The following is a 15,933-nucleotide window of genomic DNA, read 5'->3' as shown; positions in this document are numbered from 1 at the left end:
GCAACATTAAGGAAGTTCCCTAGTTCTAATAAGCCGATACCATCAACACCCTTTCCCAGTGTCATGACACTAAAATATTTGAAAATTTGTACAAAATATTCAGCCCGATGGAGGAAAACTAAAAAAAACTGGCTTAAAAAAACTGGCTTAAACTGGTTTACAATCGGGAAATGTTTTCCCATTACAGAATCGGAAAAACATTTTCCATTACAGAATCGGAAAATGTTTTTCCGATTTTACAGTAACCCAGAACCAGAACTGGAAACGACCCACTCGTGCCCATGACCGTTTCATGCCATTTCAGTCAATAAAACCTACCTCTAATCAATAATCAACTACCCTAGTGTTCAACATTCACCTAATAATCCATCAACTACCTCTAATCATCAATCAATGTGAGAGAATCAATAAAAATCAAACTTACCTTTTGAATGTAATGGAATGGGAGTTCCGGTGCTTTGAGGAAGCTTTGATGATGATGGGACCGAAGCTTGGAGTGGTGGAACGCAAGTTTGGAAGAGATTTGAGAGGGAGTGATTTGGGGAGGGAAATGGGCTTTGAAAATTATGTGTTTCAAAACCTATCTGATGCTGTTATATCAATACGAATCGGGAAATGATAAACCGATACGTATCAGCAAATCATTTACCGATATTAATCCGGAGGGTTTCCGGTAATTTCCCCACTTTAAGTGGGGCGGGAAGCCTAAGGGCTGGGGTGTTAAACCCAATTCCTGTGACAAGCTAAGGAGAGCATGAAGCACCTTTCCGTCATGAACGCCGACGACCACCACCGGTGACATCTTTCCGGCGAGGACCTCAAGATGGCTTCAACCTCAACCACCACCTTCCCCATCTCCTACTCACAATCCCAGTCAAAGTTCCTCAATCCACTTCGACAGCCACGGATTCAATTTCACAGCCGCAACAAACACACATCAATTTCGCTTCAACCCGCCACAATCCGCCCCACCCTTCTGCCACTATGCACTTTTTCCGGCATACCCACTTCACGTTTCCGACCTCAAACGAGTTTACCCAAGTTCCTTTCACAAAAGATTGCATCTTTACTAATTGGGTCGTTCATCTTCTTCATGGGTTGTTGTCTCAGCAAAAACACTGCTTTTGCAGTAGCAGCAGTGCCTTCGGTAATGGAGGAGAAGATGGAAGCCATGGAAGGGAAAAGCGAGGAGGAGGAAATGTACGAGAAGCTTTTGGAGAAGGATTCCAGAAACGTTGAGGCTCTCAAGGTGATTGTGTATGGGAAAATCAGGAGAGGGAAGTGTAATGAGGCAGTGAAGTTTGTGGAGAGTTTGATTGATTTGGAGCCGAATGAGGTTGAGTGGAAGCTTTTGCTGGCACTCTGTTATGAGACAATGGGGGAGTTGAGTAAGGCTAAAACTTTGTTCAGGGAAATCCTGGAGAAAATGCCTCTTCAAGTCAGAGCTTTGCATGTAAGGTTTCTCAGCTTCTCTCTCATTCAGTTTTTTAATGTTGCTTAAAGTTTGAATTTTGGTTCTGATTGAAAATGTGGGTGGATAGATAGGAATTCTCTGCTTTGTTAGCCATATGCTCAAAATTGTTATTTGACCTTGTTGCTAGTTATCATGGTTATTAAGAGTGCACAACATAGACATTGTTCTGCTATGAAAAAGAAAAATCCTTTGTTATCCTGTTATCCTTTATGCAAATATGATTGTGATTGCACATTGATATGCTAGTTCATTTTGTATCTGCACTGAGTTCTTTAATTTTTTTTTCATGGTGCTTGTTCACTCGGAGGATTGAAAATCGATGTGCGGCTTGAAATAGTTCAAAAGCATTCCTAGGATGCATATATTGTCATGAACAATTGAAGCTGTGCTTGGGTAGTGAATTTATATCAACAACCAAAAGCTTTAGTATGTTGAGAATAGGGTTTCTCTGATTTTAAATTTAGAATGGAAGGAATGATTTTGGGCTGAATTAAAATTAATGTAAGTTACATTTACATGTCTAGGGAACTAACGAGATCCTAAGTTGCATATTGCACTAAAATCAGTCTAAGTAGACTGAAATTAAGAATATGTGGTGATGTATTCTAAACTATACATTGTAATTCTTAAAATACTCTCTAAACCGAAATCAGTTATTGGAGAGTAAGTATAAATCTTCACTTTCATTCCTCTTATTTATTTGAAATCGAAACAACAAATGAGAAAGTTATTACCAACTTCTTCATTTGCTTCCTCTCCCCAATTTTTCCCAAACAATGGCAAGCATTAAGGGTTAAACAGGCTTCTGAGAATTAACCAATATGCAGACAATATACATTTACTGTTTCTTAGGAGGTATATGATAGGACACTTGTATTTTATTAGAAAGTGTAGCGACTCGCTACACTTTCTAATACTAGCGACCAATTTCCCAATTATAGCTACAATTCTGCTGATCTTCAAGGGTCTGCATGCCTCCCTTCCAAAGGTTCTATTTCCCTCACAAATTGACTTGCTAATCTTCCTCTCACTCCCTCTTGTTGTTTATATACATCATAACCTACTTCTTTGACTGCCTCATCTTAATTATTTCCTACTAGCTAACTATGTAATTCAGGGTCAGGTACTACTAACAAGATACTGAGTGCTGTTAGCATATTGAGTGTTTTTGTAATGTCATGATTGGGTAATGTTATGGGCTTATGTGTTTAACCATGTTATTAAATTATTGTCATTTTTCTTATTACATAAAGTATGCTGGTATTTTTATTACTATTTCTGTGAAAATATATTAATCATTGCCCTATAAGCGTTGCTTCAACTGATTGTTTCTGCCTTGAAGGTTCATAGAGTTTTTGATTGGTCTTATTTCTGTACCATAAATAGTTCTAATATGCTGACTTCTTATCTTTTTTTGGGGATGGAGTTTTTTTTTTTTTTTACTTTGGCCTTGTCATTTGTCATATGCATTCTTAGGTAGGATTTGATCAGATTAGCTGAAAAATATTTCTTCATTCCGATATATGTTTTGCTTATTTTAGATTCAGCTTCAAAGGTGGCTTGTTAGATGCTTCATTGAAAGCATTTTTGTGGGTGATATATTAAAAAAATGTGAGTATGATATTCATTCATAATGTATTACAATTCCAGACCATGAAATCAAGTCACCATGACACTTCGTTTGTTTGTTTTGCTTATTCATTTATAATTGAGGTGAGTAATCATTTACAGGGTCTGGCTATGGTGATGCACAAAAACCATGAGGGTCCTGCTGTATTTGAAATGCTGAATAAGGCTCGAGAGTTAGCTTCTAATGAAAACAGAGTTACAGAGGAGAGAAATATAAGGATCTTAATTGCACAAATGCTTGTTGTACAGGTGAACTGTTGATCCATCAGCTTAGGTTGGGACTGTTTTAATTTGATCTAGTGTTTTAATGATTATAAGCTACCAATTCAAGATAAAGCATATACAATATGTTTTAGGAGTAATAATCTAACATGCATAACATCTGTGTGTTTTGCAGGGTAATTTGGAGGAGGGCTTAAAAAGATTTCAAGATTTGATTGATGAAAATTATCGAGATTTTCGGCCTTATTTTTGCCAGGTGGGTTTGTTTGTAAGTCAAGCTCAAGTGTATGCGACTATATATACATAAGGGGTATATCTAGTGAAAGTGTGAAATAAACTAATATTGACCATATATTGTTCATCTCACTCTCACAGTGAACAACTCTTCTCACTTGTTCTACTCCCTGTGTGTATATAAGATGCCTAAGATTATGGTAATAATGATAGCAAAATGAAATGATTTTGTTTTCATCAGTTTTATGAGTTGAGCTTATACCAGTTAATCCTTGAAACCCTATCCAATAAAGAAGGACAGGTTATGCTTCCTAAAGGCTGTTCATGTGACAAAACTACCGTCTTATTATGATATTGCCAAAATTTATATTCGTATAGCTTTCTAACATCAAAATTGGTGTACATTTTATGAGCTCATTTACATGTTAATCCATTAAACCATAAATAAGCTGCAAAGCTAAATGACTTGGTTGTTTAATTCTGCAAGCTGGCAGGACTAATGAATCATTGACTTGATCCCCAATTGGTTCAGCTGAATCTTTTGATCTTTGTCAAATCCTGGGGAACCAAGTTAAAAAATGAGAAAATTGGTCGAATTTGGTAAATGGACCAGTTCACTTAAACAATAAATTTTGTAAAAAAATTAAAGGCTTTAAAATTTAAATTGTTTTATTGGCTTGCTTATGTAAATTATTTTAAAAAAAAATCTTTTCGCGCAGCATCATAGACTTATTTTAATTAAATACATTTTTTCTTGTTTGGTTTGATGTCTTCTACTTGGAGTCTTGGACTGACAGTCAAGTGTCAACAGCCACTCAGTTGGTTTGGGTCACACAACTCTACGTAGGTAGTAGTTAGCTTTGTAAAACCTCATAGAAAAACCATGGGATAGATTGAACACCATGAATGTAACCTTTATGATTTTATTTTAAATTTATATTTCCAAAGTTCCAGGTGTAAAGAGAAACAAGCCCTGTAGAACAGATAAGATATACAACAAGGACTGTCTCCATTAACTTGTCTTTTCCTCTCATTTCAGGGTTGCTCTTGTTCAGAAATATGGGTTGGTTGCATCACTCAATTCTTATGTTGTGTCTAGTGAAAAATGGAGCTAATCATCTTTGAACAGAATTCTTTGACTTAAGAATTTCCCCCCTCATTATCAGACACCATTGTTTTGGAGAGCACTAACATAAGAGTGTTATTGATGCACTGGACTTTAAAAATGTTTGCTTTCAGTTGTCAGGTGTCAGACTTTTATTTCTGTGTTACACCCTTTCTGGCTCTATAAAAATATTTTGGTTTAGAAAATTTTAGGATGAGGGGATGGTGCCCCAATTAAAGGCAATGTTAGCCTCCATGTTTAAATTGCATTTACAATCATAATAAAATTTATCACATCCAAAGGGGTAAGTGGAGATTCAAACCTGCAACTTTACAGGTGTGAAACCCTGTCTTTCTACATTCGACCACCCTCTTAAGGTTTATGGCTTTATTCATTTATGATTATAATATCATCATTTTTCTAACATAATTCTGTGAGATAATTGACCAAAGGGCTACTTTCTGTGTTATGGAATTTAAGCAGGAAGAGATGTAATGATTTTGGCCGACTCCATTCATCAAATTACTAAATTGATTTTTGTTAAAAAAATTGCAGGGAATAATATACAGTCTCCTGGATCAAAAGGAGGAAGCAGCACGGCAGTTTGAAATATACCAAACTCTTGTGCCTGAAGAGTTTCCTCAGAGGGGATTTCTTGATGATATTGCCTTAACAGCACAAAGAACATCCCGAGAACAGTTTCAAAAGGAATTGGGAGATCAATTTTCTTACAGGAAGTAAGAATGAATATATATATATATATATATATATAGGGAGCATATCAGGTGAGATAAGTGGTTTATGGTGAGAGGTGAGAGCATTAAATCACACCCATTGAATTTAAATAGACTGTACAGATTCAACTCTCTCATTAAAAGCTCACGTGACTCTTGTTTTTATCGCACAACAGCTTTAATTTTATCTTTTGCTTTTTTAGTTTTTAACTTTTTATACACAGAAGCCGCTTCCAGCCCAAAAGTTATCAGAAAAAAAAACTTCCATGAAAGTCAATTTCACAAATCTCCTCCATGGATCTAGTAGATAATTTATTCCCCTTATAATTTTCGTATTAGAGTCACAAATCTCCTCTAATGACATGGTGGGTGGCAAAAATTGTCTGATCACCATTTTTTCCGGTAAGACCTCCACCGGAGTGAAATTAGGAAAGCTGCAAACCTCCACCCATCCTGAGAAACTCTCTGATCACCATTTTTTCAGGCAAAACCGCCACCGAAACTCCGTGGACTAGCTCTAAGATTGAACCACAAACACCCAATCCACTAACCACCACCGCGACCAGCTCCGATTCATTCCCTCCACCGCTAAAAGCCTCCGATCTGCCGCACCCACTCACTCCGGGAACCATCTGAGCAACCTCATGCTGTAGATCGGCGGGTCAACCGTCAACAACAGCCACAACATGTTGTTCGTGAAATCTGTGAGTTTGTCATGGTGGTTCCGACCTCCCGGATGACGGTGGCGCTGTTCCAGATCTCGTCATCGGTGATTTTGATGAGGAAACAGTCACAGGGGAGCAAGGATAGGAATAGGGAAGGTGGGACTGAGGGAGAATGAAGATGGGTCCGTTGGAGGGGGAGAATAAGGAAGAAGATGAAAACTGGTTGAGAAAAAAGGAATGAACAGAAAAGAAGTCACGTGCAATTTTAAAAGTGAGATCAGATCTGGACCATTTATTTTGATCGAATGGATAGTAATTAATGCTCTCATCTCTCACTATAAACCACTCCTCTCACCTGATATGCTCCCTATATATATATATATATATATATATATATATATATGATGTTTTCTTCTTATCTGTCATGGCAATAATTAGTAATGCAATGCAGTAGCAGACTCTTGTGAAGGCCTAAAGTTAGACCTTTTAGGGTTCCTTTGGTGGGCTGAATAAGGAGATAGGATAGAATAACTTAATCATTTCGTACTGTAATGTTGCGCCCGCAAGATAGGATAACGAAATCTAGTTCATTATCCTATCCTGTCCATCATCATAGAGTGTATAGCATAATATTTCTTTTCGTCTTGTAGTGCATGATTTGGAGCAATAGGATCTGCTTGTTTTGCTCTATTTAAATCTGTATATCATTCTTTAAGTATGGTGCTTTATCTTTACAACCTTATTGACTTTAGGATTTGGGTCCATATGTGGTACAAAACTCATTATTATTTTGTATCTCTTATTAATAGAGTTCTCTCTTCTTAAAAACAAAGAATGTTCACATACTTAGTTAAGTCTGTGCTTCCATCGAGACATGTTCATGCCTCTCTTGTTTGACACATAAAATATTTGTTAGGTCGTGATTGGCAGGTGGTCCTGCACCACACTTTGCGGGGAGGTAATGCCTGTGCAGATTTCTTGGCAAAGCATGGAGCAGAGTAGGTTGATACCCTGGTGCCCTGGTGGTTATTGACCATCCTTTGGATGGGATGAGCTTGCTGCTGTTGGTTGATGCTATGGGCTTCTCTTCTGTGAGGCCTTAGTCCGGGGTTTTGCCTCGTCTTTCTTTTTCTTTATGAGCTGTACCAAAAAAGTTCATGTGTTTATCTTTTCTTTTTTTGTCAATATTCACGTGTTAATATAATAATTTAAGCTAAGAAAATTGGTCCAAATTAACCTCTGAGATCCCAATTGCCTCAAATGCCAATTCTGTTGTTGTTCTTCACACTCATTCATCCTTAAAATTGAATAGCACCAATTTCCATGTCTGGCATGTTCAATTCAATGCCCTCCTGGTGGGATATGATCTCATAAGTTATGTTGATGACACTAAGGTCATGCACGCCATAACTGATGCATCCTATACTCACTGGAAAAGACAGGATCAACTGATCCTCCATGCCATCATATCCTCTGCTGGTCCCAGTGTCATTACCATGTTAGGTAATGTGAAAACTTCCAAACAAATTGACTCCTAGAGGTTTATTTGTTTTGATATTAGAAATTGAGAAAGGTAATTTATGACTCTTGACGCTATTGCATGACATGCAAAGTTCTTGTTGTCTCTTTTGTTTTGTAGGATGGACGTAGATGTCTAAGTATACGATATGAGGGATGCCCCCAATATGTGATGACACTGGGTAATAACAAATAAAGCTCTAGGAGTCAATTTGTTTGGAAGTCTTCACATTACCAAACATGGTAATGACATTGGGATCAACGTAGGATATGATGGCATGGAGGATCAATTGATCCTGTATTTTTCAGCGAGTATAGGTTGCATTAGTTTTTGCAGGCATGACCTTGGTGTCATCAACATAACCTATGAGATCATATCCCACAAGAGGGCATTGAATTGAACATGCCAAACAGGGAAATTGGTGTTGTTCAGTATTAAGGATGAACTAGTGTGAAGAGCAACAACATAATTGGTATTTAAGGTAATTGGGATCTCAGAGCTTGGAGTGGAAGGCATGGTGAGGGAGAGGGTCGAATTGCTATCTAAGTAACAACAACAAAAATACCGCTGATACCATATAACAAAGATGATTATGTTATATTATTTTTGTATAACCGTGTACGAATATATATAATACACGAGGTGAATCAAGGAGGAGAAGGAAGTGCATAATTTATGCCTAAACATAAGGGAGCGGTTATTACATTGAATGTTGAGATATTGCCTCTTAATGCAAATGATTATTGAATCTTCCTTTTGGTCCATTAGAAATCACATATGACAGACATACCTGGAGATCTTCCTTCATAGAAACACTGATCTATCTCCATGACAATTCACAGGCAAAACAGAACATGCCCAACAGAACCAGGGAAAATAGGAAAGAAGGTTCAAGACGAGTCCAAAACTGCAAATACAATATATACCTTATTCCGACACTTTAACTGTTAAATATTCCATAAACATCAAGGACAAAACTTATTTTAGTTCTGTCTCGTTATTTACATATTCACTAGCCGTTAATTATATATGTGTGAAAAATAACTACAATTAGAAAAAAAGTTCAACGAGTTGCATATATAACTATCCAACTTTTAAAACACTTAATTTAGACATTATTGTAACTGAAAACATCTAAGCAGAAAACCATATATGGTCCATATGTTGTTGTACTTTTGATAGTAACTAATTATATATAAACATCTTCCATTTCTCTCTCACCTTGGTTAAACCAATTCAGCCTATAGGGTCAAACCATGGCTCGAGCCATGTTCACCATATGGGCACTTTTCTTGATTCAGATCCTAGCTCAAGGTGCCAATGGTGCAGAGAGCATTCCAGGCCTTGGTGTCAATTGGGGTGCACTAGCATCCCACTCTTTGGATCCTAGTATTGTTGTGGCTATGCTGAAGGACAATGGAATCAAAAAGGTTAAACTTTTTGATGCAGATTCTTGGACCGTGAGTGCTTTTTCTGGGACAGATATTGAGGTCATGGTTGGAATTCCTAATGATCAATTGAGTAATTTTGCTGGAAGCTACGGCGATGCAGAGGATTGGGTACAAGAAAATGTTACCGAACATCTTCATAAGGGAGGAGTCAACATCAGGTACGACTTAATATCATGTTTGAATCAGTTTATTTTTCTTCAAAATCCATGGCGTTATATAGAAGCTACCAACAGAAGTTGTTCCCTAGAAAACATGTTGGAACAATGTCAAATACTCAAATTAACATGTTGGATAATATCAACACTTGAATCGTTAATATTCCGGCCAATATTGGAATAATGTCAAATTAGCATGTTTGAATTAGTATATTGTTCTCTAGAATCAATTCTGACACGTAGAGCTAATCATTTTATTGCAGATATGTGGTTGTTGGAAATGAGCCATTCTTGGAAAGTTACAATGGTTCATACATAAAGGCCACATTCCCAGCAATGCAAAACATTCAAAAGGCCATTGATAAAGCTGGTGTTGGTGACAAAGTGAAGGTGACTACAGCTATGAATGCTGATGTTTACGAGTCTGCTACAAACCAACCTTCAGAAGGAGATTTCAGAAGTGGAATTCACGATCTCATGAAACAGATTGTACATTTTCTTCATGAAAAGAATTCACCATTTCTTGTCAACATATACCCTTTCCTCAGTCTCTATCAAAATGAAGGTTTCCCTCAAGAATTTGCATTCTTTGATAGCCAGAGTAGCACAATTAGTGACAAGAATGCACAATATAGTAATATGTTTGATGCAAATTTAGACACACTTGTGTGGGCATTGAAAAAGGCTGGTTACCCTGACTTGAGAATTGTGGTTGGTGAAGTTGGATGGCCAACTGATGGTGACAAAAATGCAAACCCCAACAACGCAAAAAAATTCTACCAAGGGTTCCTAAAGAAAATGGCAAGCAAAAAAGGAACACCAATGCGACCAGGACCTATGGACGTGTACCTATTTTCCCTCTTTGATGAAAACTTGAAGAGCATTGCACCCGGTAACTTCGAGCGTCATTGGGGGATTTTTGGCTACGATGGGAAACCGAAGTTTCCTATAGATTTTTCAGGCCAGGGTCAAGAGAAATGGCCCGTGGCGGCGAAAGGGGTTCGGTACCAAGAGCATAAATGGTGTGTCCTCAACCGCGATGTCAAAAACTTCAGCCTCGTGCCAGATGCGTTGAGCTATGCTTGCGCCGGTGCTGATTGCACAAGCTTAGGAATGGGATGTTCTTGTGGGAACTTGGATGTAGCTGGGAATGCTTCTTATGCTTTCAACCAATATTATCAGACAAGGGACCAAAGCGTTGAGGCGTGTGACTTCAATGGAATTGCCAACATTGTTACGGAGGATCCATCAAAGGGAAGTTGTGTGTTCCCTATAGAAATTGAGAGTAGTGGAGAGATGCTCAGAGCAATGCATATATTGGGAAGCATTTTGATTGGATTATCATTGTTTCATGTAACGTTTATGTAAGAACAGCATAGCTGGTTCATGAGGCATGATTGATATAATGTTGTTGATATGTCATGCCATTATTTTGAATTTCTGCATTGGGATTTTTTAACCATTGTAGTAGTGTAATTTCTTTTGGATTCGTGTAATTTTTGAAAAAATAAATTCTGGCAACCGTAGGACAGATGTTCTACCAAATGTCTAAGACATCGTGTACAACATATCACAAACAAAAACATGCAGTTCAGGAAATTAATCCGTAAACAATAAAGATTAACACAAGAGATTGGTAACCCAGTTCGGTGCAAAACCACATACGTCTGGAGGGTTTTCACCGAGAAAGCAAATCAACTATTAGTGTATTGGTACAATGGTTTTACCGAAGCAAACCTTGCATAATACTCATGTCCCCTAATACTACCCAGGTGATTGATCCCTTACAACAATAACAAAGACTGATCTCACGATAAAACACAAACAACCAAACACCTCGCAGCCAAAGGATAACAAAAGGAACGGCTAAGAGAGTTACAAAACACAGTGAACTCAAGAGAATAAAACCTTAATCTCTCAACAAAAAGCACACCTAGCAACTAGGTTTAGGTCTTCTCATATAGCAGTTCTTCAGGCCTTGTCTTCGATGGGCTTGAACGAACAAAGAGTCCACAACATAAACCAAGAAGTGAATCTTTAAAAACAACAACAAATCTTAACGTGGAGATTTTAGTACAAAGATACAACTTCCACAAAATAAACTCAAATCAAATCCTAACAGCCGATTTGATCACACTTGATATACTCTCTTATTAGCACACGAAAGCTCATTCAACAACCCTAGTTTTTTGACCACGCAAACAATTCAAAGCTTCCAGAATAAATCACTTAACACATAGCAGGCCCACATGGACAAATGTTGCATCCAAGATGCTAAAACATCTTGTCCCACATCATGTCACAAAAACACACCTTAGCTAAAATGTAGACAAACATGGTCAAAGGAACAACAAAAATTATAAAGACGAGGTAAATAGTAAATTGATCCCCCATGATCTGAAAAAATCCATTCTTAAAAGGAATTTCCTTCTTGGTGTATATGAGTCACTATAAGGAGGCAAACAAATTGTGCTCATATGCACCCCTCAAGCTCACCCAATTTTTGCTTGAGGTCGGCACACTCAAAAGCTCTTAAAGAACAATTTATGTGAAGGTTCCAAATTCGAACACTTGCCTTACAATTTTGAATGCTCAACAAACCCTCAATCGTTCGCATGAAGTTGAGTTGATTCTACATGCAAATGGCCTAGCACTTGAACCTCAAATTTTCGTAAAAGGCAGTTGGACCCCCTAGGATGATGATAAAATAATTGTTCATGTAAACAAAATTATCAACCTCAACCTAAGTGGTCGTCGCGCACTCGGTTGTCCAGGGTAGACAACTCAACTACAAACTTGTCATCCCAAGCCACTCCTTCAGTTAGTCATATGCTACAACAGAGCTCGACCTCATATTCTTTTATGAATTGACTTAGGGGTCCCCAAAACATCCAAGTCGATCAAAGGTCCAACTGGGTGAAAGCCCTTTGGTACACTAAAATTTGTTTGCACTTCTCTATCCTTGAGGGAGGACTACCTCCATGGGTGTAAATGAGTTAGAGTTGAAACCTTAGAAGAGTCGAACATGTACTAACTCCTCCAACTTGATCCAAAGAGTAGTCAAGCCAGGAGATTCTCTTCCATACCCTCTTAACATGAAGGCGTTGGTCGGACAGCTACATGAGCTCTAACTCTTTGAACAATTATTTGCTGAATCTCTATAGATTCACTCATGGAGGCCTGAGCATTGGACCTTTGCACTGCAGGTCACGAGGGAGGTAGAGCCTCCAAAATTTGTAGGGAAGAAGAAGATCCATTGCCTTCATCCTAGAGGGCATTTTTAAGGACAACTAAGTGAATGGGAGGGCTTAAGGTTTACTATAGAAAAAAAGGGGGAAAAGCACCACTAGAAGGTCAAGAATGGCGAAGTAACCTGAAAAAGGACACATAGGGACGATGAGCTTGGAGTATTGAAAACAAAAGTTAAGTGAAGAAATGAGAATGGCGCCCAAGGTTCGGATTTAAAGACAAGATAATGACGGAATATGTGTCATCTCGATTAAATCTCATCATTAGACGTTATGTAATTACAGCGCGCGATGACTAAGAATAAATCATTGGCGCCATATCCCTCACTTCTCCTCATGAAAGGACACATTGTTCTAACTTCAACCGGACCCAAGACCTGATTCACTCAACAAAACAAAACGATTCGAATTGAAAAAAACAATAAAGTTTGGGTAAGAGTTGAGTTAAGAGAGATTGCACTTGATACCCCTCACGTAGTGAGATGGTTTGAATAACAAGCCGTGCGTAACTTAACCTTTCACTTTTTGAAGTTCAAGCATCCTCAATTCTCGGATACACGACTGGGAGAAATTATTACACAATCAATTGTCTACGACTCAATTAACAAAGCACAAAAGACATATCACAGTTGTGTCAAATTAAACTTTGGTCGAGATCACACGAATTCTATTAACCGAATGAAATCAAAATTTAGTGAGATTCACTCAAACTTGAGCAGATAAGTTCTTATATATAAATAGATGAAACTTAACGTACGCAGTTAGGTACTACCTCTATTTCTATTTTACTGTTTACTTACATTTTTAAGATGACATTAAACAAATTTTTCTAATAATACCCTCTTGCAATAACTGATGAGAGATAAAGGAAAACATAGATGATGTGGAAGAATGTGAGAGAATAAATGTTGTGAAATAGTAATAAATAAAGTTCATAACGGTAAAATAGAAACAAAAATTCTACATCAACAAAATTAATTGCAATTCTTAATTTTGTGTTTTTTTCTCTTTCTAGACAATTATATAGGAACGGAGAGAATACAATATAGCCTTTAATTAAATTTTTTTCTGTTCAGCCCTACTGACTTGAATGTTGGAGTTTCCATTGTGGGTACCCACCAAACAGTTTCAACACTATTACCTACTAGTAGGGGCGTATCTAGGGAGGGGCAGGCAGGGGCCACGATCCCCTCAATAATTTTAACTTTATCACTGACTATAGGTATATTAATGTAGTTTTGTTTGTGGTCCTAACAAAGTTTTGTTGTTGTTGTAGAATTCTAGTCTCATCCCATAATTATCACAAATTGATACTTTACAACGTCCTGGTGAAACTAGATAGAGTCACGTTTTAAATTAATAACAAGTTTGATAAAATTATTTAGTGAAATTGCTAAGGTTCTTGAAAACATAAATGAGAATGTATTTAATTCTTCTCAACAAAGAGATACAAGAGCAACTTCTAGAAAATTGTTGAGTTTTGAATTTGCTTTTATGTTAAATATGATGAAAAAATATTGCGAATCAATAATTTATACCATTTGTCGATCAGTCCTTACAACTATGAAAGAAATTTTTCATTTCAGCTAAGACATTATCATTTAGATGTTTTCCGAGATCTTCATTTAGGAAAAATGTCTACTTTATAGCGATTTTTTATCTTTCAGCTAGATTGATGTCTTGTTTTGGAACTTCCTATTTCAATAGTATATATATATATATATATATATATATATATATATAGCGATATTTTTCTGCAACAAAATTTGTTAAGACTCAAGTTCGCAACAAGATTAAAGATGATATTCTCATAAATGTATTAGTTATATATATATATATATATAAACAACAAATTAAAACCAATAATAACCAGTGTCTGATCCCAGAACCCTTCCCTTACGGGAAAAGGCTCTGGTACCAGGTTTTGCGGAAGATACAGTTCATAATTAAATGCAGAGAAATCAGAGGAAGTACTTACTAGAACAAGCTTTTCTTATTGAAAGATCAAAGTTACAAGCATACCAAAATATAGAAGATATAGAGAGAGAGAAGAGAGCTAGGGAAAGAACCCGATGCCTCTCTTGAACTCTTAGGTACCTATTTATACAAGCCATAACCATGGTTACTTTTGAAAAGTAACTCTGGTTTTCGTAAAGGTAACTAGGGTTATACAAAAAGTAACTACGGTTTACACAAAGTAACTATAGTTACAAAAGTAGGAACTTTAATAATGATAAAAGCAGATTCTTTGTCTACCATGATAAAGAATCTTGATGATGACCTCTTTGTCTTTTGCAATCATATCTGGTTACCTATCAGGTAAATGGATGATAATTGATTCCCAAACAGTCATCTCCATTATCTTGAAGGTAATTTTGACTATTGACTGATGAAGTATCTGAATCCGACTTTTGACTCCCAGACACCATGTCCAATCTTTTTTGGAACTCTTCTGGCGAGCTGGCTGATGCTAATTCGGCCAAGATTTTTTATTTTTCTTGCAAGAACGAGGCCTCTTGAGTAAGATGGAGAGCGGGTGTAGCTGATAACTGTTTCTTGCTCTGTTGAGTAAGATGATAAGTCCTTACCCATGCCTCAATCTTGGTTTGTTGAATTAAGGAAATATTGAATTTTTCCCACCACTTTATCCTGATGATACGATAAAGTTGATAAAGCTCAGTGTCCTCAAAAATTTAAACAGATTTCCAGTCCCAAGTTATGATCCAAGAAATGGCTTGAGAAGCTGTGAACATAAGGAGTTGATCTTCCATGACAAAATTAGTTCTTTTAACAAAATATTTGAATAATGGTTTAACCTCTTCAGGAAAAATGGACTCATCTAATCCTATTTGATAGAACCAGAATTTAAACCATTGTGGAAATTTCAAAGAAATTCCCTTTTGAAACCAGATGAACCAGGAATGTTGAAATGGTTTAAGATACAAGGTGTGATACCAAGCATCCATGTAATCAAAATAATTATAACTAGGAGGATCAAATTGTCTGGAAAATTGTTTGAAATAATGAAGAGGAGCATTCCGGTCTTGAGCTGATAGAACTTTGAGAATTTTGATTTTTGAGAAAGCTATTTCTCCTTGTTTATCTGGAGTATGGGTGACTTCTATGGAGTCAGAATCGACTAGAATGAATTCATAAAAAAGTCGGGTCTTTTTAGGATGACCTGGGACATAATGAAAACTTGGAGGAAATATCTGGGTAGCTATCTCTCTTGGATGTAAATTGAAATATTCTTTTTCTATAATAAGGGATGGCAAACCTTCTGATTTTTCCAGATACTCGGTTTGTTCTGGTTTGACGGAAGATGTTGAAGAGGGTTTAGTTAGTATGGTGTATTTGTTAGTCAATGGGACCAACGAGGTTTTTTGAGGAGGGGTTTTGACAATTTGGGAGGTAGTGAGTCTTTGGGATGATTTTGAAGGGGTGGCTGGTGTGGAGGACCCAGCAATCTTGAGAGGTGTTACTGCAATTGCCTTTGA

General features: G+C 37.1%; 2 protein-coding genes across 5 annotated transcripts; both read left to right on the top strand.

Moving 5' to 3' along the window:
- The first annotated feature begins 697 nt into the window (after positions 1-697).
- Positions 698-8,351, top strand: LOC130711468 (protein SLOW GREEN 1, chloroplastic). Of its 4 annotated transcripts, none has more exons than XM_057561102.1 (6): positions 698-1,453; positions 3,206-3,352; positions 3,501-3,581; positions 4,599-4,622; positions 5,220-5,401; positions 6,994-8,351. In XM_057561102.1, the coding sequence occupies exons 1-6, from the start codon at positions 824-826 to the stop codon at positions 7,094-7,096; spliced, it is 1,167 nt and encodes a 388-aa protein (XP_057417085.1). In that variant the 5' UTR covers positions 698-823; the 3' UTR covers positions 7,097-8,351. The 4 variants fall into 4 exon arrangements, with proteins under 4 accessions (XP_057417085.1, XP_057417101.1, XP_057417093.1 ...); XM_057561118.1 differs by having other exon boundaries at positions 700-1,453; positions 6,980-7,129; XM_057561110.1 differs by lacking the exon at positions 4,599-4,622 and having other exon boundaries at positions 700-1,453; positions 6,994-8,349.
- A 388-nt stretch (positions 8,352-8,739) lies between these two features.
- Positions 8,740-10,733, top strand: LOC130711460 (glucan endo-1,3-beta-glucosidase 5). The gene is made up of 2 exons (XM_057561089.1): positions 8,740-9,191; positions 9,452-10,733. Exons 1-2 carry the CDS (start codon positions 8,839-8,841, stop codon positions 10,554-10,556), a joined length of 1,458 nt encoding a protein of 485 aa, XP_057417072.1. The 5' UTR covers positions 8,740-8,838; the 3' UTR covers positions 10,557-10,733.
- The last annotated feature ends 5,200 nt before the right edge of the window (positions 10,734-15,933 follow it).

Source organism: Lotus japonicus, chromosome 1 (genome assembly GCF_012489685.1).
Source record: "Lotus japonicus ecotype B-129 chromosome 1, LjGifu_v1.2".
NCBI lineage: Eukaryota > Viridiplantae > Streptophyta > Magnoliopsida > Fabales > Fabaceae > Lotus > Lotus japonicus.
The sequence above is the reverse complement of the archived record's forward strand: the minus strand, read 5'-3'. Positions and strand labels throughout refer to the sequence as shown.